This window comes from Ictalurus furcatus, chromosome 10 (assembly GCF_023375685.1).
Source record: "Ictalurus furcatus strain D&B chromosome 10, Billie_1.0, whole genome shotgun sequence".
In the NCBI taxonomy this organism is placed as follows: Eukaryota; Metazoa; Chordata; class Actinopteri; order Siluriformes; family Ictaluridae; genus Ictalurus; species Ictalurus furcatus.
The window spans coordinates 11,295,085-11,320,346 of record NC_071264.1 but is presented as its reverse complement, the minus strand read 5'-3'; the positions used below and the strand labels follow the sequence as shown (position 1 = coordinate 11,320,346).

Below are 25,262 nucleotides of genomic sequence, written 5' to 3'. Positions count from 1 at the left end.
GGATGGAGGATGTTGCATTTTGTGGTATCTTGGTAACATGACAAGCAGCAGTGCAATGCAAAAAATCATGCAGACACAAGGTCAAGATACATGTGAAGAGCTTCTGGTAATGTTCACATCAAACATCACAATGAAGAAAAAGTGTGATCTCTGTGACCTCGATCGTGGCATGCATTTTTTGAGTTTGAGTATCTCATAAACTGCTGATCTCCTGGGAATTTCACACATAACAGTCTCTAGAGTTTACACAAAATGGTGCAAAAAAAAAAAAAAAAAATTGAGTGCGCGATAGTTCTGGGGGTGGAAACGCCTTTTTGATAAGAGAGGTAAGAGAAAATGGCCAGATTGGTTTGAGTTGCCAGGAAGGATATAGTAACTCACGCTTTACAACTCTGGTGAGCAGAAAAGCATCTCAGCATGCACAAAACATCAAACCTTGCGGTGGATGGGTTCCATTCCTGTCAGCAAAGAACAAGAATCTGAGGCTATCATGGGCACAGACTCACCGAAACTGGACAGTTGAAGATTACAAAAAATATATCCCTTGATACCCACTGGTTTTCCAGTCTTCAACTGTCCAGTTTTTTGCACCATTCTGTGTAAACTCTAGAGACTATGTGTGAACTTCCCAGGAGATCAGCAGTTTCTGAAATACTCAAACCATCCCTTCTGGCACCAACAGCCTTGCCACAGTTAAAGTCATAAAGATCCCATTTTTTCTTAACTCTAATGTTTGATGTGGACATTAAATGAAGATCTTGACCTGTAGCTGCATTATTTTTTGCATTGCGCTACAGGCACATGACTGGCCAATTACATAACTGCATGAATGTGCAGGTGTACAGTTGTGAAAATAAAATTTATACAATCAGTTCTTGTATTGTGGAATAATGAATCCCTTCATGATTTTTTCTTTGTGAAAGAGCACTTTTAGAGCCACAGGTTGCATGTCAATATCCAATCCCACTCGACTACAGTAATTTAAAGTCAGGTCAGAGATGCATGCTAGCTCAAAAAGGCTGATCCAGACTTCTTTTCGGATGCTACTGAGGCTACTGAGTTGAACATAGGGGAAAAACCTGCCAGACACTGCTGTAGACATGTCATCCTCCATCATTAGGCTATACCATCTTCCACGCTGCATGCTCTTAGTTTCAGAATCAGTTATTTCCGTTGCACTACCAGCTCATTCACACAATTGCATTTTGAGAATTAGTACGCCCTTAAATAGTGTAATATGTCAGATGGATTTATAAAACAGCATGGTTGAATTCTCAAATCTGATTGGTCAGAAGGTGTGCTTTATTTCTGTAGAACAGCACAGTTCGGACAGTTTTTCTGGCTGTAACATGAATCAATGTGTTCCTCATATTATGGTATTGTTTCTCTAGTAACAGTTCATACACAGGGGCTTGTATTGCAGATGCACCATATCATCAAAAAAAAAAAAAAATGCACTTTGGAGGTAGCGGCACTCCGCTGCATGTTGTACCAAATCACCTCAGTGTGCATTATGTTTGGGTAAATGCAAGGTTTGCACATTTATTGCACCAATTTATTTATGTTCATTGTTAACGGTGTAGTTTAAAAACATTTGTAGTCATCTGTATAGGAGTGAATGTTGGTTTCTTTGCATCATTTATAAATTATACATTCCCATAACATCTCTTAGTCACTTCTCTTTTTCATAGCCCAGCATGCTAGTGCTTTTAGTTTGTGGCCACAAACAGACTGAATTAACTACGCAATACCTTAAGTTACCTTAAGTTAACAATAAATATATAGCATAAAAGCTTGGTAGATTAATAATTCCAGACTGTTAAGCGATCTCTGCCTCTCTTTCATCTCGGATATGACCACCCACTGCTCTAGCTGATCAAACACTACATGAAATAGAAGTAATGCAGTGAGCTGTGTGCAATTAAATCATTCACATGGGTGCAGGTTGTATTTTAGATTACACCAGCAGTTTGAAAACCAGAAACGGTTTAAGTTATGGACGATGTGTAGACTGCATAATTGGTTCTTAGTCCCCATTGTTTTCTTTTTTTTTCACCTCTAAAGCAACTCATCAGGTTGTGATCAATCTCTATCTGAGTCAGCCGTGAAAGAGTGAAAATTACAAAAATGCAGTGCATGGAAGCACTGGAACTGAGAACCACAGTTGTGCATGTTTCTGCATGTAAAAAAGAAGGCGCAGGTGCTGGATGAAAAGGTGCAGAGCCAGATAACAATGTCCTTGCAGAATGAAAGGGCGTTCGCACAATGAGTTTTCCAAATGCCATTTGAAAGCTTACGTGACAATTTTGCTAGCGTCTGCCCAGGGCACTGATGCTTTGTTTTCTACGTCTTGCTTTTCCACTTCGTGTCCTTGGCTCAGGTCTTTTGCACATCTTCACTTTGCATTCAAACGTGATTTTTTTCAAGTTTCTCCTTTGATTTGTTACACTTAAGGCCCTGCTGGGCTCATGCCAGCACCACTGTCCCTCCATGTCCCCCCCAAACCTCCCTCCATCCTCCCCCCGTGTCAGAGTGGGTGATAGATTACAGCAATCCTCCCACATATTTCATAAGCGCTGCTCTCTGCAGAGCGAGGGACGTGGAGGTTTGTGGAGTGGGAATGGCTTCTTTTGCTATATTTATCCTCACTTTCTTTCTCTCCTCCGAAGACTCGTACAGCGTGCATATTCTCTAGTGGCTAGAATCCTCTCCAATAACAGCTTTCTCACTTTATCAGACACACACACATACACACACATACTGCAGAACCACCCACCTCACCCACACTAAAGCGCAAAGTCTGACAGTAGCCAAGGTTAATTACACACAAGCTGAACCGAACTTGAATATTTTGTGCACTGAAAACAAACAGAGACCAGCTTTGCAACTTAGGAGCCAGGCTGATGCTGCTTGTACTTTTGGCTGGGGTTTAAATTCAATTTGATGTCTCTATCTCCTAATTATATTTTGCTGCAGAACATTCACTCCGGGCCTGCTCATTGTGAATCAACAGTTCATGTCTGCTCACATGCCATGAGACTATTAAAATGGACTTGGGATTAACATTATGTAACAATTGCAGCTTGTAATAATTTACAGTAGTATTGCATAATCGGAGCGCAACAGCAAAATTAAAAGTATTATGTTGCATTTTGATTTCTCATGGCTGTTATGCAGGCTGAACAGCCTCCCCTAATTGCTGACCATTAACAAATCCTGTTTGCATTGCAGATGCGTTCATTTCCCTGCACACACTTTAGCATAATGCAACATATTGATGGAATCAGATGCAGACGTATTTCAAAACTTCTGAATCTTCCAGTAAGCACCATTGGGGCCATTATCCATAAGTTGAAGCAACGTCACTCTGTCATCAATCGGCCATGTACAGGAGCTCCTCGCAAGATTTCTGAGCAGGGAGTCAGAAGAATAGTCAGAAGAGTAGCCCAAGAGCCAAGGACCACTCGGAATGAGCTCCAGAAACACTTGGAGGCAGCAGGTACCATTGTCACGGAGAAACAATAGGCAGTGCACTCCAAAACCATGGCCTCTATGTACGCTCACCCTGCAAGTCTCCATTACTAAAGAAAAGACATGTTGAAGCTTGTTTAAAGTTTGCTACAACTCATTTGGACAAGCCTATGAAATACTGACAGATTTTATTCTGGTCAAATTAGAGCAAAATTTAACTTTTTGGCTGTCATTCTACACACCATGTTTGGAGAAGAAATGGCTCTGCACATCACCCTAAAAACACTATACCAACAGTGAAGACTGGAGGTGGTAGCATCATGATGTGTGGCTGTTTTCCATCGCATGGTACTGGCAGACTTTATATAATTGAAGGAATGATGAACTGAGCCCTTTAACTGAATATTCTTGAGAAGAATCTGCTGCCATCCACCAGGATGATGAAGATGAGCCGTGGGTGGACCTTTCAGCAGGACAACGATCCAAAGCATACAGCAAAGGAAACTCTCAATTGGTTTCCGAGAAAAAAAATCAAGATGTTCGAATGGCCTGTCAATCACCTGACTTGAATCCAATTTAACGAGATTTAAAAACACTATGTTTAGAAGAATGGGCCAAAATCACACCTGAATACGGCCAATTAATTTCTTCATACAGGAAGCGTCTTGAAGCTGTCATTACAAACGTCTGGGTTACGCATGTAACCCTGTTCCCTGAGAAAGGAACGAGACGTTGTGTTAGCTTTGCGCTGTGCGAAGTGCCCTCGCGCATGACCGGTGTCTGAAGCTTGTGTAACATCATGCCTTTTTATTGGCCTGCCGTGATCAGGTGACGTGGCAATAAAGCATATTGCATGATATAAAAATGGCAACTGTAAACTGTGCCGTCAGCCTCTGAAGCGAAGACACAATTCACAATCCTGCCCCAGAGAAGGGATCTCAGGGAACAGGGTTTCATGCATAACCCAGATGTTCCCTTTCAACGGGAGCTCAACATTGCATGAACTTTACGCTGTGGGAACGAGAGTACCACTCTGTCATACTGAGGGTATGGCCTGTTCAAAAGGTCTAAGCCCAAGGGTCACTGCAAGACACTTGAGCCCAGGGTGGAACGTATATCCAGGGTGTAATATTGAATGAATGTGTGCGTCATAGACCACCCTGCCGCAGCACATACATCATGTAAGGGTACCCCTTTGGACAAAGCCTTTGAGGAGGCGACCCCCCTAGTGGAATGAGCCCTTATGCCCAGAGGCATAGCGAGACCACGCGCCTCATAAGCGATAGAGATTGCTTCCTCTATCCAATTAGAGATGCGCTGCTTCGAGACAGCATCACTACTGCAACAGCCTGCAACACTACTGGCTGGGCAACAAAGGTAGGCACTTTAGGAATATAATCCAGTCTAGGATAGAGGAAGGCCTTGGCTAATCCAGGGGCAAAGTCAATGCAGGAAGTGACAACAGGGAGCGCTTGTAGATCTCGGACTCACTTGAGAGATGTCAGGGACAGCAGAAGAGCTACCTTTAGAGTCAGAAGCTTCTGAGATGCTGACTCTAAGGGCTCAAATGGGTCTCAGCCCCTGCCTTGACAGGATGTCTGCCCCCACCTTCCAGTTGCACGGAATGTACATTGCACTCACTGACAAGAACTTTCCCTCTGCCAGAGAAGAATTAGTTGCACCTGCCTGAACAGGGGCTGTGAATGTAACCCTCCCTGGTGGTTGATATATGAGACCACCGCTGTGTTGTCTGTCACAACTAACACATGGTGACCTCTTAATTGAGGATGAAAGTATTTCAGTACTAGAAATATGGCCTGCATTCCTAGGCGATTTATATGCCACTTCAGATGAAGGCTGTTCCAGAGACCGTGAGCTGGACAGCCATCTAAGACTGCCCCAGCCCGTGAGGGAAGCATCTGTCATTATCATCTTGCGATAAGTAGACACCCTAGAGTGTGACCTGAAATTAGAAATGGGGACACCTCCAAATGCTCAGAGCATGTAGGCATCGCTGCATGACACTGATTACTCTCAGAGGTTTTGTCCAACTTTTCAGCCACTACTAAAACAGTCTCATGTGCAATAGGCCCAAAAGTATGACGTTGGCTGCTACTGCCATAAACCCCAACAGTCTATCATAGAGACTGGAAGGGATGCCAAGATCCAGCTTTATCTTTCTCAATGTTGATAAGATTGATGCTACACATGTTGGGGTTAGAAACGCCCTTATCATAGTAGACTCCTATATAACCCCTGGAAAGTTGTCCTCTGCACTGGAGAAAGCATGCTTTTCTTGTGGTTCAACCTGAGCCCCAAGCTCTTTGTGTGGGCAAGAACAACATTTCAATGTTGAATCACCAGTTCCCTGGATCATGCTAGAATTAACCAGTCATCCAGGTCATTTAGTACACAGATGCCCTGGAGTCGCAAGGGAGCCAGAATGTGAATTAAATGTGAATTGTGAGGGGATAAAGCTAGCCTGGTGGGAAGAATCCAATATTGGTATGTGTTGCCTCCAAACTTGAACCTCAGGAACTTTCTGTGACAGGGCAATATTCCTATGTGGAAATACGCATCTTTTAGATCTATCCTCACAAACCAGTCCTCGAACTGAATCTGTGTAACGATAAGTTTGAACGTCAGCATCTTGAACCTGTATGTCCAAAAAGTATGGTTCAGATGACGCAGATCTAATATTGGCCACATACTTACATCTTTTTTGCAGACCAGGATATAACGGCTGTAGAAACCTCCCTCCCTCAGGGAACGGGGTACATGTTCTATGGCCCCTTTGTCCAAGAGGGATCCTACTTCCTGTGCTAACATCAGGCTCTGCCCTGTGCTGACTAGCTGTGACTGTGGTGAGCACACCTCTGAACCGTGGGGATCGAGCTCTGAACTGGACCTGGTAACCCTTTTCTACGGTAGACAGAACCCATGTAGACATATTTGGCAGTAGTTTCCACACTGCTTGATGGTCTTTTAGTGACGTTAACTTTTCCACATTCTACTGCCAGGAAAGCATCAGATTTTCATTGCCCTGTGACAGCTCGCTGTCCAGAGAGCACTGAAAACTTGGGACAGCCATGGCTAGGGAGGCCCTACAGTAGTACTGGGGGCTAACTGCCCTAACAACCTCATGTCCCCTGATACGTCCCTCCGTTGCCCCCCAGGACTGCTCCTCCTTTGTCTGCTTGGTCTTTATGACCATTCTCAGATCCAGCCTACTATCAGGCTGCAACTATGGCCACCCAATTCCCCTGGCTCTCCACAGGAGGGAGGTGGACCACCACACTCGCCTTCTGTGCCGCACTAGCGCTGGCCCAGGCTCCTATCCTCCCACCATATGTCAAGCTTACTCAGCAGGTCTACTTGGTAGGCCTGCAACACTGCCATTGTATGCAGTGACCCACAAGCAAGACCCACTGCCATATAGGCCTTGCCCACCAGCGCTGAGGTGACCTTACATGGCTTGGATGGCAAAGCAGGCCCCCCAAATTACTTGCCGTCAATGGAGAGATGTAGCTCCCAAGCGCCTCCTCCACCTTCAGCAGAGCTAAACAGACATGACATTCATGCAGGGTTTTATTAAACATAGCCAGCAGACATTTTGAAAGGACAAATCCAGTATTGTAGTTAGGCATGTAAAAAAGGTCATGTGGTCAGCAAGCAATATGTGTCATGAAACACGGAACAAGGATCAAAAGGCTTGATATGGGTCTGGCAATAAACACACAATACTTTGCACAAAACAAAGACACACAAGGGTTTAAATATACAAACTAATCAAAGAGGGAAATGAGAACATTAGGAAGGAACCAATTACCTAACAGGGGTGGAGACAGGACAGAAACTATAACAAAACACGTGTCAAAAGTAAACAGTCAATAAAAACCTGGAGGTGCGTGCTATCGCACTTCAGGAAGTTCATGCGTGCTGAATGCTCCTGCACTCAGTGCAAGGGGAAATCCGTGACAATATGATGCAAAGTAAGAATCAAAGTAATCAAACAAAAAGAGGTCAAACCAGAGAAACAGACCCAGTAAACCAAAGGCTTTGAATGAACACACTACCATTGCTAGGAGCAAGACTTCGCAGGGGGGTTGGGTCATGTGGTCATGTGGGTCAGAGTTTGTAGTTCTATAAGTTGCTGCAGCTTGTGGGAAATGGAGTTCCTTGCAGAAGTAGTGGATGATCGTGTGGAATTCTGGGAATTGTTGTGATGGGAGCAGGCAGAGATGACACATACTCCTTAATATACAGATGCACAAACAACATACAAACTGTGTTTCAAATGTTTTATAATGATCTCTTCTTTTGCATCTTTGGTTTTAATGAAATGTATAATTTCTAATTAAATATATAAAATACATAAATAAATTAAAATACATTGATGGAAGGTCGGGCACACACACACACACACACACACACACACACACACACACACATTTGTCTTAATATACTTTTAAGGACCTTGCAATATAGCTTCTAATACAGCTAATCAATGCTGTGCCTACAATTAAATCAAACAGTAACCTTACCTCAGTAACCAAAAAGGAAAAACATAATAAAATCTGCAGTTTAAGTAAAATAAAATAAAAATAAAATAAATGTTCCTTGTGGGAGCCAGCCAAAAACCCTACAAGTTCAAAATGGTCAGATATTCCTATCATTGTGGGATTAAAACAATATGCCAAATCCTCAATAAATATGTTTAGAAAAAGAATATTTAGAAGAATATTCCTTTTCTACTAATACAGTAATGCAGAAGACATAAAATAAACATCTAAGATAAAATTCATATTAAAAAAAGGAATCATGAGTATCTAGGATTTTTGGAAGAACACTTTGCTATGACAATATGATCTATTAGACTGATCCACCTAATTCATCTAATTCTCTTCATTCCTTAATCCACTCTTTGAAATTCTGTCTCTCTTCCATGTGTCATTCCACAGCTGACCCCTTAATCAGGCATGATCTTCTGGATGCTGCTGCATCCTTGCGAGAAAGTTCTGGCTTCTTCCAGTCAGAGATTATGCGCCCAGCCAACGACCCGAAGGAGCGTGACCCTTCCCATGTGCGCATGCTGAATGACGTACTGCAAGACCTTGAGAAAAGCTTCCTAATTTCAGACCCACCTCAGGGCTTTTCACGGTAAGCACATCCAGCCTAATGTACAGTTTAAACACCCACAGATAGCTACTTAGAGGTTCCCTTCAGTATTGCATGATTTGTTCTTACCTTTTCACACTAGATGAAATTTATATTCTCTATAATTAAAGGTATAAATATTTAAAAAGCAACAGTGAGAGAATTCCTTTTATCTTTAGATACAGAGATTAATAATTAATTGAGCAACTGGACTGTACACTAACTGAATTAAATGTTTATATGAAGGAACAGATGTAATGGTTATGTAGGCTTTATTTATAAAGTAGGCATATTAAATGAAAATGCATGCTTCATGTATGCTTAAATCAGTTTAAATATACCATCAAGGGATTTTATGGGCATGTAAGGAAGCGGTGACTTTGCGCAGACTCCATAATATGGTTCCAGGCTCCCATCCTTCGTTCTCATGAACCAATACTCTGGGGCATAAAGATTATTCTGCAGCAAACTATAGAACAACCTGTGAATGTGATAGATAGTATGGCCATTCATCCATCAATCCAATGAAACTTGAGCCTAAGTTTTGGTGACTTTTACTTTTAATTAAATAGGTTCTTCTTTAATAGAATGGCATGCCCAATACAACATGTGACAACAGCTCTTTTTGGCTTGATGTTAAATTGGATCTTTCAAGCTCTCTTTAGGAAATGAATAATGACATTACTTCCCTTAGTCTATTGTGGCTGACTACTCAAGGCTGTGCAGACATGCCTATTTGAATTTCTGTCAAATGTATTCACCCTGTTCAAGCTTGCCAGATAGAAAACACCTTTCTGAATTGTATTTTCTTTAAATTTGTGTCACTTTCATGTTTGTTTTAATATATATCTGTAATATATTTGTAATTATAGTAGATGTAGTAAAAGTTAAGCATAATACAGAAAGGTTCCAGGATAATTCAGACAAAGGTCCTTCCTGGTTTTGTCTGCAGTTGCAGGAAACACTTCTTTATTAAAGAAGACTGGCAAACAGATCCAAAAACTCAAGATGATATCATGATAAAAAAAAAAACAGGCAAAACATCAGGCAATTAGCAAACAGGGTAATGAGGGCAAAACCCAAATAAAAAACAAGATAAATAAGTTATTATTAGTAAATAGTTATATCACAACAAGAGAACTTTTGAACATCTGTGAAACTTAACACAAATAATGTCATGTCAGTACAAATTTCTTCTTCATTTTGTCTAAAAAGTAATGACACTTTTGTAGTCAGCTGTATTAATCACACGCACACACAGACACACATTTTTCTAAACTGTGAGGACCTATCATTGGCATAATTATTAATGAAGCTAATGTAGCACACAAACACCATGAGTCATTTGTTAAATGGCTTGGAAACTGTCTTGGAACTAACTGTGCTAAGCTGAACCACTTGTAATATCCAAATATTACCAGGTGGAAATGGCTACAGAATGTGAACCTTTTTTTTTTTTTTAACTGAATCCAGGATTAGGCTCAATCTCTGTCTGTTTAATGTCAAGAGCTGAAAAAGCCAAGTACATAAATGCTCAGTTGAATGCAGAAATTATGATAATCTAAAGTTCTTCCACATGTACACTTTGCCACTTGATTAATTTGACTTGCTGTTCTTGGAACAAATTTCTGTTTGTGAAATCACTGGCAGTGACTTTCATATAAAACTTTCAGGGGAATCTTCCAGACTCTGATCTATGGGACTGCGTTACAAATGTATACACTCTTAGAAAATGTTCCTTAAGAGTTATTTAAATAGATATGTATTTGTAGCTTCCCCAATGGGCTTTATTTTACGTTCAACCTCAGTGATAGGTTAACCATCTGTCATAGAGCTCTTCACAGTGCTAATCTTCCATCCAGCACTCTAAAAGCTTAAAGGTTCAATGTAGAACCTTATAACACAGGGTTTTCCTTTCAGAACTGGCTCCAAAAAGTGCCTCTAGAAAATCTATGACCGATACCCACCTAAACAAACCCTGAACCTTTTACTCTTTGTTATTTTATACAATAAGATTGTTGTTTTCTCAAAAATATAACATGAGCCACATTTCCTCAAATTCATTAATTAAACAGAAAAGTGTCATTTGATCAGAAAAAACAAATTAATAATAGAGTGTTTTTGTGAGATGCATCTTCTCTATATTTGTCATGGTCCGAGCTGGGGCCCCGTGTGTTTCCCTGTTTATTCCCTTCCCCGGGTTCGATGTTTCTCTCCCTCTTGTTCTTGTTTGTGTGTGTCCCTGGGCGTTACATTCCACCTCCCATGCCTCATTAGACTCACCTGCTTCCCACCTACTCACCTCATCAACAGCATATATAAATCCTGGTCCTTCAACCACTCATCGTCAGATTGTTCCGACTTCCAGTGCAGTCCACTACTCATGCTCCCTGTCAGCTCACTCACGGCTCACTTCCTGCTACGCCCAGCACCACCTTGCCTCCCTCGTGGCTCATCACCTCTCGCACTCCCCCGTGGTGCCTCGTCTGAGTATCTGAACTGCATGCTGCGGACCAGAGCTCGAATCCTGACCTTGACCCCTCGAATTCAAGTCACATCTCTCACACTTCCTCACATTCTTTAATAAAGCCAATTTTCACCTTGGATCCTGATGCCTGTTTTCTGCATTTGGGCCCCCTCGTCTCTGTGTCCCTAACAATATTAACCATCTAACCTGGCCCTCTATTGAATGTTAATGCCTTAGTGATATTAATAGCCTGACAAATTGTTCATATCTCTGTCATTGACAAATGCAGTGTGCTGGCAAGGAAACTTAATAAAAATAATTGTTTATGAATGATGCATATGTTATATGCAGTCGGAAGTACGCACGCATCTAACTTTCTACTAATAGAACAATGTTTCTCTCCTTGCTGTGACTTTCATCTGAGTTCAGCCACACCTTTAGATAGTTCCCCACAGAAGCTGGGGGATTTAGAGATGGCTTTGGGGTTGATGGAAAGAGCCACATGGGAGTGTTGTGTTTTAGCAATATTGCATCAGTTCTGGCTGAACATGGTGTATCAAAGTCACCTCAGAAGAGACCTCTGACTTTCATATACTTTTAAGACCTTTTATCTACTTCAGTCGTGACTCACTTGCTATGTGCTTTTGGCATTCGCTGCTTCATGACATTTATAGACAAAAAAAATTGTAGTGTTCTGTTAATTTGAGTTGAAGGAAGTTCTTTCTATTGTTTAAGTGACAGGCAGTTGTAATCATAAGATTTTTTGTGGAGTGTTTTTAATTAAATTAGTGATGGGTGAATGGAGGACATGCACAGGAAAGGTAGCAATTGTCTCCATCTGTGTGCAGAGCTTTCTGGAAATGGGCAGTTACTGCCATTTCAGCAAGTTTTTGTAATTTTCTTTCCCTGGTGTGGTTTGTAGAGAATTTTTAGCCATCTTAACTATTGGCTTGGTGCCCAACATAGTTCTTTCTCACTCTCAGACAACCACACGCACACACAATCAATTCTTAATGTAATGTAATTTAAAGATGTAAGATGTAATTATTAACAAAAAAGGGGGATATATTCAGAAGTCTATATTTTTAATGTGTTTTAAAGACATCTTGCAAAAGGGGGGCCTCAGTCAAATGTTAATGCCATTTGGGGGGCCTTGCCCTGGAAAAGTTTGGGAACCCCTGAAATAGTATATGTATAGACCTATGTATAGTCATAGGCTTGTGAGATTGTGTGCAACATTCCATCATCCTACTGTGTCCCCAACTATCACTGATTTACGATAGTATTGCTCATGGATTTTGAGTCGTGAAAGCTAAACCAGCAGGGTATTGAGGCAGCCATGCTGACTCAAATCAAAAGATCTGGGGCAAGAGAAGTGGCCAGACATACAGTATGTAACGATTGTCATGCACGTGTTACAACATTACATCAAAACAAAAAACAATTATTAATTATGAAATCCTGATCAAAGATTTTTTTTTCTCTGTGTGTTTTTACTCTTCTTTAGGCATAAAAAAATGTACCTTCATTTTACATTTACATACATTTTTCAAAAAGTTATTGAAGTGTCCACTCCAGTGGACTGCATGCATTCAAATGGAGAATTGGTGTCCACTCTAGTGGCTGTTATGCAGTTATTCTATTGAAATGCTTGCAATAAGCCAGAAAATGGCTTTTGAATAGCTGTCCACTGTAGTGACCACTTACCCTTTAACAATGTCAGTAATGCTTGCAAAACTAGCCAGGACTGTAAATAAAATCTAAGACTTATTAGCAGTAACTAAACCCATTATAAAATTGAAGTAATTCATATAAACTAATCAAGATAAAATCAAGATCTATGAGTTATTAGAAGTAACTAAGCTCAATAAAAAATGTAATTTATATAAACTAATCAAGATAAATCATGTCACAATCTTTTCTACCTTTATTGTGAAATAAAGACTTAATAGGTTTAATAAGTTAGGAGTAATTGATGACAGGCCATTGAATTATTACAAAAAAAAAATCACTATTATGCATTATTTTCAATTATTTTCAATTACTCTGCTTATACCACAGTTACCACACCTCAAGGCATTGTTCAGATGGTTTAGTTCAAGACTTGTCTGGTTTTTGTCCTTAAAATGCTCTTGTGTGTGGAACTAATTTGTTACACATCCCATCTCAAGCCTCTGTTGCTAATTCCAATATGTAATTTTAGAGGGTGTTTTTTTGTGGGGGGTGGGGGGTTCCATGCTGATCATATGAAAATAGAACAAAGAAATAAATAAATATTGATAAACTTACTTGTTCACAGGGTTTGTTGTTTTATATTACTTAAGAAAATACAATGAATAAATAAATATTGCTACTTGTTCACCAGCTTATCACGAGCTTTCTCACACTCTCTTTTTTCTTGCTCTCTCTCTCTCTCTTTCTCTCTCCAATAACTGCATATCAATGGCTGAAGACTCCACTTCGCCTTATGGCCGCTTTGCCACCTTGGGTGCGCATTATTTTTCTAATCGTTCAATGGCCCGTCATCAATTATTCCTTACATATTTCTGGAAAATCTCAATTTTGTTTGTTGTTAGATGAGTGTGCTGTGATGGACAGTAGGCTAACCTTTCCATTATTTCACTTAACTTGGCAAAGTGATATGGAACTGTAATGCCATGTCAAGACCTGACTGGAACTACTTTAGCTGTGCATTTACTGAAAAATAATTGCACACCTCAGAACATCTGTCAGAATCAAGAATTCAACAGCACTGTGATATAAAATGTAATAATTAAAGTTAAAATCAATAAGAATTATTTTAGAGGATAAAATAAAAAATGTACAATAACCTGGTTGTGCACATCACATAAGTGTGCACACCCTTTTATAATTGGGACTGTGGCAGTGTTCAATCAAATTAAATACTAATTAGTATACACCTGCTATCAATTAAAGTGACTGATTACCCCCAAATGAAGTACAGCTGTTCCTATAGGATTTTCTTGACATCTTGGTAACATCAAACTAGAAAAACCATGGGCCACAAATCATGTTTTTTTATGTGGTAAAAGCTTCAGAAGCCAGCCAGGCCAAAATAATAAACACAATTCCCTCTATCTATGCACAAAATGAACTAACTAATGAACCTAACCAAAAGAAAGAAACAAAAACACACTTCCATTGAAAATAGAATAAATGGCATTGACTTCCTACTAACCATGCTTTACAATGTTATATTTACAAGTGGTGATTATTGGCCTGTGTTATTTACAAGCTAAAAATCAATCAATCCCAAAGGGGCAAAACACAAATGATGTCAACAGCAAGCAGAAGGTCATACACAGAATAAATCAGCACAAGTAGCAAAATTTACATGGGGCAAAGCAAAGGCAGTGATCTGCATGGGGATGTAGACAAGAAATAATAATAAACTCGAAGGAAATATATTACAAGATAAAACACTTTTGTTGATCTTAAAGCTGTAGACACCATGTTTTCCAACAGACATTTAAATTTCCAACTTGAGAGCTGTCGTGATAGATGGAATCTATTGGCAATTCCCCATAGTAGCATCAAAACTCTCAAGCATATACTGTATATTCAGCATGTTGTTTGCTAAAAAAAATTTAAAAATAAAAAAAAATTTTTAAAAATCATGGTCGTAATATAATGCATAGGTCAAAGCACAGGCAGGCAGGAAATATCCATAATCATAAACAGGGTGCATATAAATAGACAGCCTAGTCAGGGATAACTTAGAAAACATTTGGGAAATAAACCAATGACAAGATAGGGTTGGAGACAGGACTCAGTCCAAAACAAAAGCATGTCAAACATATAAGCATACGCAACACTCACCACTCTGGGAAATGACATGTGAGCTTACTTAAAAATGCAGGAAATTTGCAGATGATTCAGAATGTTTATGTAAAAGCCTTAATTTAATGTTGGGGCTTTTTTGTATGTTTGTTTTTTTGTTGTTGCTTTTTTTCTGTTGATTTTGCCTTATGTTGGGAATTAATTTGCTAATTTCTTAGAATTCAATTTACTTTAGGAAAAACTTTGAAATGGGAGGTGTGGTGGTTTATGTTGCGGCTTCACAGCTTCAGGGTCCCCAGTTCGATAATAAGCTCAGGTTATTGTCTGTTTGGTGTTAGTCACATGTTATACCTGTGGGTTTCCTGCAGGTTCTCTGGTTTCGTCCCACAAAAACATGCTGGTAGGTGGATTGACCCCTAAATTGTGTACAAGGTGTGAATGTGTGTGCATGATGCCCTCTTATAAACTGGAATCCTGTCCCATCCAGGGTGTGTTCCCAGGACAAGCTCTTGGATTCTTAATGAAGTACTTACTGAAGATGAATGGATAAATTTCCCCTCATTAGCTTTTATATTTAAATTATTGCAAACAAGGTCATGCTTTATATCTGTAATTCTGAGCATCAATTTAATATGATTATTTTGGTTCCTATTCTATATTTTTTGTGTTGCCTAGTTTTGATTCTGTGTGTTTACTTGTTTATGATTATGGATCATAAGCAACATGCATAGAAAGCTCATGCACATACAGTGGAGATAAAAAGTCTACACACCCCTGATAAATTGTCAGGTTTTTGTTTTGTAAAAATTGAAACCAAGATAAATAATGTCAGAACATTTTCCACCCTCAATGTGAAATTACTTCAGAAACAGTTTAGGGGGAAAAGGAAAAATAAAAGTTACAATAACCTGGTTGCATAAGTATGCACACTCATTTACATTTACATTACATTTATTCACTTAGCAGACGCTTTTATCCAAAGCGACTTACAAATGAGAAAGATAATTGGGGATGTGGCTGGGTTCAGAATAAACCAATCACTTTTGAGTAATTATACAGCTGTCATCAATGAAATTATTCTGATTAACCCAAAATAAAGTCCAGCTGTTTCTGTAGAATTTTCTTCACATCTGCTTGGTTTCATCTGACTGCTGAAGCCATTGTCTGCAAAGAGCTTACAAAGCATGTACAGGGTCTCACTGTCGAAAGGTATCGATCAGGAGAGAGGTACAAAAAACATTAGATGTACCATGAACACCGTGTAGGCCATCATCAACAAGTGGAGACAATGGAGCACCACAGTGACATTACCAAGAACTGCACATTCCTCCAAAATTTATAACTTTATAAGACAAAAACTTACAAGGTAGGCTGCCAAGAGACCAATGGAAACATTAAAGGAGCTCAGGAATATCTGACAAGTACTGATTACTCTCTGCATGTGACAATCTCTTGTATTTTTCACATGTCTGAGCTATGGGTGGTTTTCTCACAAAAAACATCCAAGCCCAACTAAATCACCCAAAACTATGGGGCAAATGCGTTATGGTCTGATGAGACCAATTCCAAAAGGTATAATAATTCCATAATTCCAAAAGGTATGTTTGGTGCAAAAAAAAAAAAAAAAAACACCACCATATGGTGTGGTGAAGCATGGTGGTGGCAGCATCATGCTTTAGGGCTGCTTATCTTCAGCCAGAACTGGGGCTTTTATCAAGGTGGATGGAATCATGAATAGCTACAAATACCAATAAATTTTAGTGCAAACCTTTCAGGTGTCTGCTAGTAAGCTGAAGATGAAAAGGAATTTCACTTTTCAGCATGACAATGATCCAAAGCATACATCCAACTCAACAAATGAATGGCTTGAACAAAACAAGCTCAATGTTTTTGGAACTTGCTTGAACGAATTTGACAAAAAAACGTGCAAAATCAGACTTGAGGCTGTAACTCCGCAACGCTTTGAGGGATTGTGACAAAACTTGATCACCATTAGGCACTGAGGTTACATGCAGTGTTTCGGTGCACTGCCCCCTACTGTTCAGGAGATAAAAATACATATTTTGGCTTATAACTCTTGAACGCTCTTGAATGCCATCATACCCAGATGCTACCTGAGCAGTTTCAGAACAGCATACTGGACAAATTCTAAGGAATAGCTATTTTTAGGAGTTTTTTAAAAATGTTTTTTGTTATGATTGAAAGTTTACTTTTTAACTCCTCATATTCTGTTCATTGGACTCGAACCAAAAACATGTCACAAAGCTTCTTTTGCTGCTCATGGTGCCGATAATTGGCTTGACCCCGGCATTGCTCCTTGCAGCTATATTTTTCATATATTTTCATTTTCTTATGAATCCACATTTCATTGTTCTGCACATACTGTATAATATAGCCAGCGTTTTGCTGGGTTTCATATAAATAATATGCAAAGTATGCCTAATTCCTAACGTTTGCCCCATCACTGGTCTTATTCTCACATGTGAAAAATCCCTCATGAAGCAATTCTTCTTCATCATCTTCTGTCACTTGGCCTATGGACATACCCTGCTGAGTTGTAGATGGCTTCTCACTAACTTTGGCCATAACCTGCTGAGGAGTAGATGATTTTTCACTGCTTGCTGTCACGTTGGTGATTAGTCTCATCAGAAACTGTTTGCTCAGGCTCAACTTTATCCTTTCTTTCTAGCTTAGTTTTATCACCTAGTTAAAAAAAAACTTTTTAAAGCTAGACATATTGTAACAACTTCTTAATTTACATAGTTTATTTGTGGTTCTCTTCTGGTTTCAATTATTTGTCTATTTTTCACTCGACAGGAAATTTGTCCATTGTGAGAGAAAATGAAACAATTTACACAGAATATACCTTAATATATTCAAGAAACTAAATATTTGTCATGTCCACTCCGTTTCGAAACTCCAATCCCCAGAATGCTGCCTACAAACATGGTGGAAACGGACTACAACTCCCAACTTTGCGCACCGGCACGCTCTCAGTCTCCAGAGTACTAATGATTATCAGCTGTTATCACACACACATACACACACCACCCTTTAAAAAGGAACTTCATTCACAAAGACATTGCGAAGTAATGCTCAGTTGTTCTCACTCTGACTTACCAACCGTTGTATCTCTTGCTGTTCTGATTTATTGACTTTGCTTGTATCCTGATTTTTGTACTCTGGTTCTCCTCTGATATCCTGTTTGCTGATTGCCTGACCCTTTATCCTGCCTTGACCTTGTTTCTGCCTATTGTATTGGAGTTGTTTGCTGGACATTGTGTAATTAAACTGCACTTGTATCCGTCTCCGCCTCTCCATCGTGACATATTACTTCGCCGCTCACAATGGATGCAGCAGGTGAATTTCTCCGAGCCATCTCAGCTCACAGACAGTTACTGGGAGAGCAACAACAACGTCTGGTGAATCTTGACCACAATCTCAGCCTCCTGTCTCAAGCTGTCACTGCCAACGTTACGCTAATGTTCCAGCTGCACCAGACTTGTCTCCACTCTATGAGCACCTATGCCTATGCTGGAAAATGCTGGTGGTTCATCACTATGTAAGGGATTTCTCTTGCAATGCTTCTTGTATTTTGCTGTTGTTAGGGTATGTCTGAAGGTATGTCTTTTCATGAACCTGCTCACCGACAAAGCCCTGAAGTGGGCTATGGCTGTGTGGGAGACGAGCTACCTGCTTCCTATTCACGGTTCATGGATATGTTTCACCATGGTTTTGACCACTCGCCTGAGAGCAAGGAGGTAGGGGAGCTCCTCCTCATGTTACGCCAGGGTCCACACAGAGTTTCCGAATTTGCTCTTGAAATCCGTACCATCTCAGCAGGAAGTCGATGGAATAACACGATGCTTAAAGCTACATTTCGACAAGGTCTCAACCCAGAAATCCTCATGGAAATGGCATGCCATGATGAACCTCTAACCTTGGATACCCTCATTGACCTGGCTGTTCAGCTGGATCACCTGCTTCACAGTTCCAGCTGCTCTCGAGAAGTAGGGGACCTTCATGGAGCTACTGCTCCTTCTGAACCCATGCAGCATGGGCGTACCAAGCTCAGTAAGAGAGAATGAGAGAGAAGATGCCACAAACACTGGTGTTTCTACTGTGGCAGCACCGATCATCTTATTGGACTCTGTCCTCTGCACTCCCAATCAACTATAAAGACCATGCTACCTTCAAACGGGAGCTCTACACCCTGCTACGAAATGGTGAGTACTGAACCATCTCACTCTCTTCACTCATACAACCTGCCAGGCACAGTGCATCAACATTGTCAACTGTCTCCACAGTCAAGCCCAGAACAAGTTGCTCCCTTGTCCATCTCTCTGGAGTACCAAGACCTCTGCGATATCTTCAGTAAACCCAAAGCTAATGGCCTCCCTCGACACAGAGCCTATGACTGTACCATCGAGCTTCTTCCAGGAAGCACACCTCCCCGCAACAGGATCTACCCACGCTCCATTAAAGAACAACAAGCCATGGAAGATTATATACAGGAAGCATTACAACAAGGATATATTTGGCCTTCCACACCCCCTGCCTCTGCTGGGGTTTTTTTTTTGTGGAGGAAAAAAGAGGGAGGACTTCATCCATGTATAGATTATCATGGACTCAATCAAGTTACAATCAAGTACTATTATCCATTACCTCTGCTTCCAGTGGCCCTCAAACAACCCCGTTCAGCCCAGCTTTTCACAAAACTTGACTTAATGAGTGCCTATAATCTGATATTCATCAGGGATGGACATGAATGGAAAATGGCCTTTAGCACCCCTGTGGCCACTATGAGTACTCCGTCATGCCATATGGGCTTTCTTGTGCCACTCAGTCTTTCAAAGTTTTATTGACAGCGTTCTGAGAGACATGCTGGGTAAATTCTTCATTGTGTATATCGACAAAATCCTAATCTATTTCCCATCATGTGAAACCCATATCCTCCATGTTCGTCAAGTCCATCAAAGTCTAACCCAGAACCAACTGTTCATTAAAGGACAGAAATGCGCTTTTCACCGATGAACCATCTCCTTCCTGGGATACATTATTAGTCCTGATGGACTATCCATGGACCCAGTCAAGATCACCACTATAACTGAGTGGCCCGTACCCAGGACCATTAAGGAATTTCAACGATTGCTAGGCTTCGCCAATTTGTATCGGCGCTTCATTCTGGGTTTCAGGACGATAGCTTGCCCTATGATGACCAAGATCAAGAAAGGGAAGAAACACCTTGGTCGAGACAAGGTGTTGAGACAGCTCAAGACAGCGTTCACCACAGCTCCCATCTTGAAACACCCAGATCTCAAGAAACCGTTCATTGTGGAGGCAGATGCCACTGAAACAGGAGTTTGGCCATCCTGCCCCAGTGCTTTGGGCAGAAACCCAAGCTTCATCTTGTGGCCTACTATTCCAAGAAATTTACTCCTGCAGAAGAGAACTATGACATTGGGAATAGAGAACTACTGGCCATTAAACTGGCTCTTGAGCAGTGGCATCACTGGCTGGAGGGAGCCCTTCACCCGTTCACGATTTTCACTGAACATAAGAACTTGAATACATCAAAACAGCAAACTGTCTAAATTCTCATCAAGCTCGATGGTCTCTGTTCTTCGCAAGGTTCCAGTTCACCCTCTCCTACCGACCTGGCTCCAAGAACACTAAAGCTGATGCTCTCTCGCGCCTACATGGCACCAGCCAACCACCAGACTCAGAAGACTCATTCTTCCCCTGTCATGCATTTTGGGAGCCATATCCTGGGAACTGGACCGAGTTTTTTTCGCACTCCTCCACAACAGATTCCCTGAATGTGCCCTTCCAACAAATTATTCGTCCCAGCCTGTCTAAGCTTACAGCTGATCAAATGGGCACACAATTCTCTGGCCACAAGTCTACCCCGGTACACGACGCATCTATCAACTTCTGCAAACCAAATACTGGTGGCCCAACATATGAACAGATGTACATTGTACTGTTTCTTCATGCTCCATGTGTGCCCAGGCCAAGGTCCCACGAACCTTACCAGTTGGAAAACTCCTGCCATTGCCCACACCACAGAGACTTGGTCACACATCGCTGTCGACTTTATCACAGACCTCCAGAGTCCCAAGGCTACACCACCATTCTGAGTGTCATAGACTAATTCTCCTAGTCGCTCCGACTCATCCCACTGACTGGTCCACCCATAGCTTTTGTGACTGCTGAACTTTTGTTTACCCATGTTGTCAGATACTTCGGGATCTCGGAGGATATTGTCAGTGACGGAGGCACACAATTCACCTCCCAAATATGGTCAAGCTTCATGGTGAAACTAGGAGACCAATGGGCAACTGGAGCAAGCAAACCACGAAACTGGTCATTTCCCAAGAATATTCTGTGCCAACAACCAGGAAGACTGGGCTCAGTTTCTGCCATGGGCCGAATACACACAAAACTCCCTTTGACATTCAGCCACACAGCTCACCCCCTTTCAGTGTGTGCTCAGATACCTAACCCCACTGTTTCCCTGGAATGCCAACCCTACAGACTTGCCTGCTGTTGATCACTGGTTTCAGAGAAGTGAACTCGTTTGGGAGACCTCCGATCAATGACTGGAAAGAGTAGCACACATGAACTAGACCAACACTGACTGACAAAGAGGAGAGAACCCCTGTTACCAACCAGGAGACTGAGTCTGGTTAGCCACCAAAGACCTCTGTCAACCACAAACATGTAGAAAACTTTGTCACAGATACATTGACCCTTTTAAAATCCTAAGACAAATCAACGAAGTTACCTCCAGACTGGACTTACCACAACACTATCGCATTGCCCCTTCCTTTCATGTGTCATGATTAAAACCTGTCATTCAGGGTTGCCTAGCCACCAACATACCTCCAGCTACCCCTCCGGCCCCCCTGGAGATCGAGGGACAACCTGTCTATTTGGTCAAATCCATATTAAATTCACGCCACCGAAGATGTAAACTAGAGTATCTCATTGACTGGGATCCTCGCCTTGGATGGCTGTGAAATTGTTGAGATTCGATTTGGGATTCGGAATCTTCTGACAATAGGGCAAATGCTTTAGTCTCAATTTTTTTATGGTTAAAACAGTATTTTTATGGTGTACCACAAGGCTATGTACTAGACCAACTTTTATTTTTTGTTGTACATTTACTACACACTATTAAAGATCTAAATGAAGAAGAAAGAAATCTGCATTATTGCTAATGAGGCAAAGAGAACAATAGTTTTAAGTAGGCTTTACAAAAGGTAAAATTTTGCATAATTCTTAAGTGTTAATATTTAAATTACATACTGGCAGTGTTATAAATGCAGCTTATTTATTTGAAAAACAACACAAGTTTCTTGCATTTCTTGCCCTTCCTTATATGAAAGAAGCTAAGAAATTGACCCATAATTTTGTCTTTTTATGTCTAGACTACAGCAATGCACTATTTACTGGATTAAAAAACTTGTTCAAACACACTATTCAACATTCTACATCTTGAGTATTACCTAATTTTAGATCTTTTGCTATCTTTCTAAAATAAAAAGGGAACAGAACATGTACTGATGCTATGTTAAAATTATGGTACTGTAGTTAAACAATCACCAAGCTGCTGAGCAGATGGGTCTTGTAGAAAATTGCATGGCTTTTATACAAAGTCAAATAAAATGGTATGAAGGATATGATTAGGGCTAGGGGCAAGGTTAGCGTTAATATCTTTTCTTACAACATCATTCATGAAGTCAAACGAAGATCACATCATGCTTGTTGTCTTGAATTTGTATTCATTTATCATGAGTTCAGGTTGACTATGTACATGGCATTAACACTTGACTGACACAAGGGGAACTGTTCAGGACGTTTTCCTCAGTTTACTTGAATAAAGAACTGCTCCTCTATTTAAAAATGGGGGCAGCTTGACAAGTATTTTCATTCATTCATTCATTCATCTTCAATAATGGCTTAATTCAGAGTTGTGATGGCTTTGGGAGCGAGGTAGGACCACTTATGTAATGCCAGTTCATTATAGAGCATCATGCATACACACATTCTCCCACACACATTCACAATTGGGCAATTTAGTGTAGTCAACCTATCTGCTTGTTTATGGACAATTGGTAAATGGTAAATGGTCTGCACTTATATAGTGCTTTTTTAACCTTAACGGTTCCAAAACGCTTTACACTGTGTCTCATTCACCCATTCACACACTCACACACACACTTACACACTAATTTTAGCAGAGCTGCCATGCAAGGTGCTAATTTGCCATCAGGAGCAGCTTGGGGTTCAGTGTCTTGCCCAAAGACACTTCTGCATGTGGAGTCACGTGGGCCAGGAATCGAACCGCCATCCCTACGATTAGTGGACAACCCGCTCTACCACCTGAGCCACAGCCCCCCGATTGGAGGAAACCAGCAGGACAAACAAACAGAGATGGCAGTGCCACAATGCAAAATTTTAAGGCCCATCCCTAGACATGCAAGCTTGAGGGTTGTCATTTTTTTAACATAAGTTTTAATTAATCTCCAAGTCTACATGCATGATAATGAAATTACAGTTTTTTTTTGTTTTTTTCCCCAACACTGGGGCTCCCCACTGCTCATGCCCCTCCCCTACCCAACTGGGACCTGCATATTCCCCACTGCTCGTCAAGAATTTGCTGAGTAATGTCTCACAGATTTCCAAAAAAATGGATTATCTAGAATTATCAGCATTATCATAATTTGTACAGAACATACGCTTGTACTGATTTATTACAGAAAAATGTAGTCAATCAAATATATGTAGTCTAAATCATTAGGAGTACTATACACTATATTTGTTTTCTCTTGATTGAGTTATGCTTTTAAGTCACCTTTATCTCACCTGGGGTTTGAAGGAGAAAGTTAATGGCATGATTTTCCAGTATGTCAAGGACTCTAACCTAAGCCTAACCCATTTACAGATAAAGAATGGTCTCATTTTTTTCTGCTTAGGTGTGTGCAGACAGTTAAACCTGCGAACCAGCAAAAAATCAATGCATGGCCCAGAGCTGTTACAAGAAAGGTCCAAAGCATCTTATTTTTGCCCTACAAAAGTTCAAATAATAGTTCCTCAGCTTCAAGCTTCAATCGTACGCAAGTCCTTCAAGGTTGTGGGAGACATGGCTTTGATTTTCTAAGTGTGTGTGCTTGCCCAGAAGTGAGTATTTTTGGGTGTTCATAGTGTACATTTGTGGATGTCTGTTTGATTAAACCTGTGCTGTGTAAGTCTAAAATATAGAAACACCCCAAGAGCTGAAAAATAGAAAATATAGAAACTATACCATCTTAGGCTAATTGTTTTTTGTCTGTTTGTTTGTTTTTAAATGTCCTTTTTTTGGTGAAACCTTGGTGGTTATAGATGTTAAAATGTACTTTTGCAGAAAACGCTTCATCAAATAAATGCACATATGTAATCTGAGATCTTTTATTTTATATCTTCTATTCAATAGCAGCCTTCAACATCAAGAATACACTTAACCATGTTGTAATGACTCTTACTGGTAGGTTAGCCTGCTGTGAAAATTATATTTTCATGACGTTTTATTAAAAGAAAACATAATCCGCTCTGCCTCTCTATGTTGCAGGAACATTCTCTATGGACTGAATAAAAAAACACAAGGCTTTGCCATCTTGAAGACCTCTGCAGAAGACTCCAAACACAGCAGTGTGAATTGGTCTTTGTCCCAGGTGTTTAACTCCATCTGCTCAGCTGAAAAGCTCGTCCAAAGTGGTCTCGAACTCTTTGAGAATAACCCTGATAGCTCACATTAAAACAGTCCCAGCAAAATGCTGCTATTGAAGCTCTGTACCAAACTTCTTCAGGCATGAAAGCAGCAGAACTGCTCGATAATGTAGTCAGTTATCATGTCTGTTGACTAAATCTGTAAAGGAATCAGATATTTGAAGCTAATTGTAATTTGGAGTACTTATGTGTCCTTTTTATGGGTCCACATATGTTTCTCACCTGTATGATGGCAGATGAACAGAAATTCTAGTAAAAACTGGTGAACCTGTAAAGAAGGTAAAGCTGTCCTATAGGCCTGAAGGACAAAATAAGGCACTCCACGATGGTGCAGACTAGCTTTCAGTTCCAGGCAAGCAATTCTGTAAGATACCATAATTTTGTCCTCAGGGTGACTACGCATTTTTCAACTCAGGACAGGTGGAAGGAGAACTCTTACTTGTATAAATTTATACATATTAATTAATATTTTGATTTTCTTTATTAACTGTATGAATGTGTATACATACACACACACACACATATATACACACACACACACACACACACACACACACATATATATATATATATATATATATATATATATATATAT

General features: G+C 40.4%; 1 protein-coding gene across 1 annotated transcript; it reads left to right on the top strand.

Annotated features, from left to right (window-relative positions):
• Positions 1–8,548: 8,548 nt before the first annotated feature.
• On the top strand, positions 8,549–25,018 carry LOC128613993 (inactive N-acetylated-alpha-linked acidic dipeptidase-like protein 2). The gene is made up of 2 exons (XM_053635214.1): positions 8,549–8,631; positions 24,510–25,018. Exons 1-2 carry the CDS (start codon positions 8,561–8,563, stop codon positions 24,694–24,696), a joined length of 258 nt encoding a protein of 85 aa, XP_053491189.1. The 5' UTR covers positions 8,549–8,560; the 3' UTR covers positions 24,697–25,018.
• The last annotated feature ends 244 nt before the right edge of the window (positions 25,019–25,262 follow it).

Bases quoted from the DNA above. Each gene is read 5' to 3' on its own strand.
- LOC128613993 (XM_053635214.1), top strand. From the start codon at position 8,561: ATGCTGAATGACGTACTGCAAGACCTTGAGAAAAGCTTCCTAATTTCA. The intron at 8,632-24,509 runs GTAAGCACATCC...TCTATGTTGCAG, and splicing joins CCACCTCAGGGCTTTTCACG to GAACATTCTCTATGGACTGA.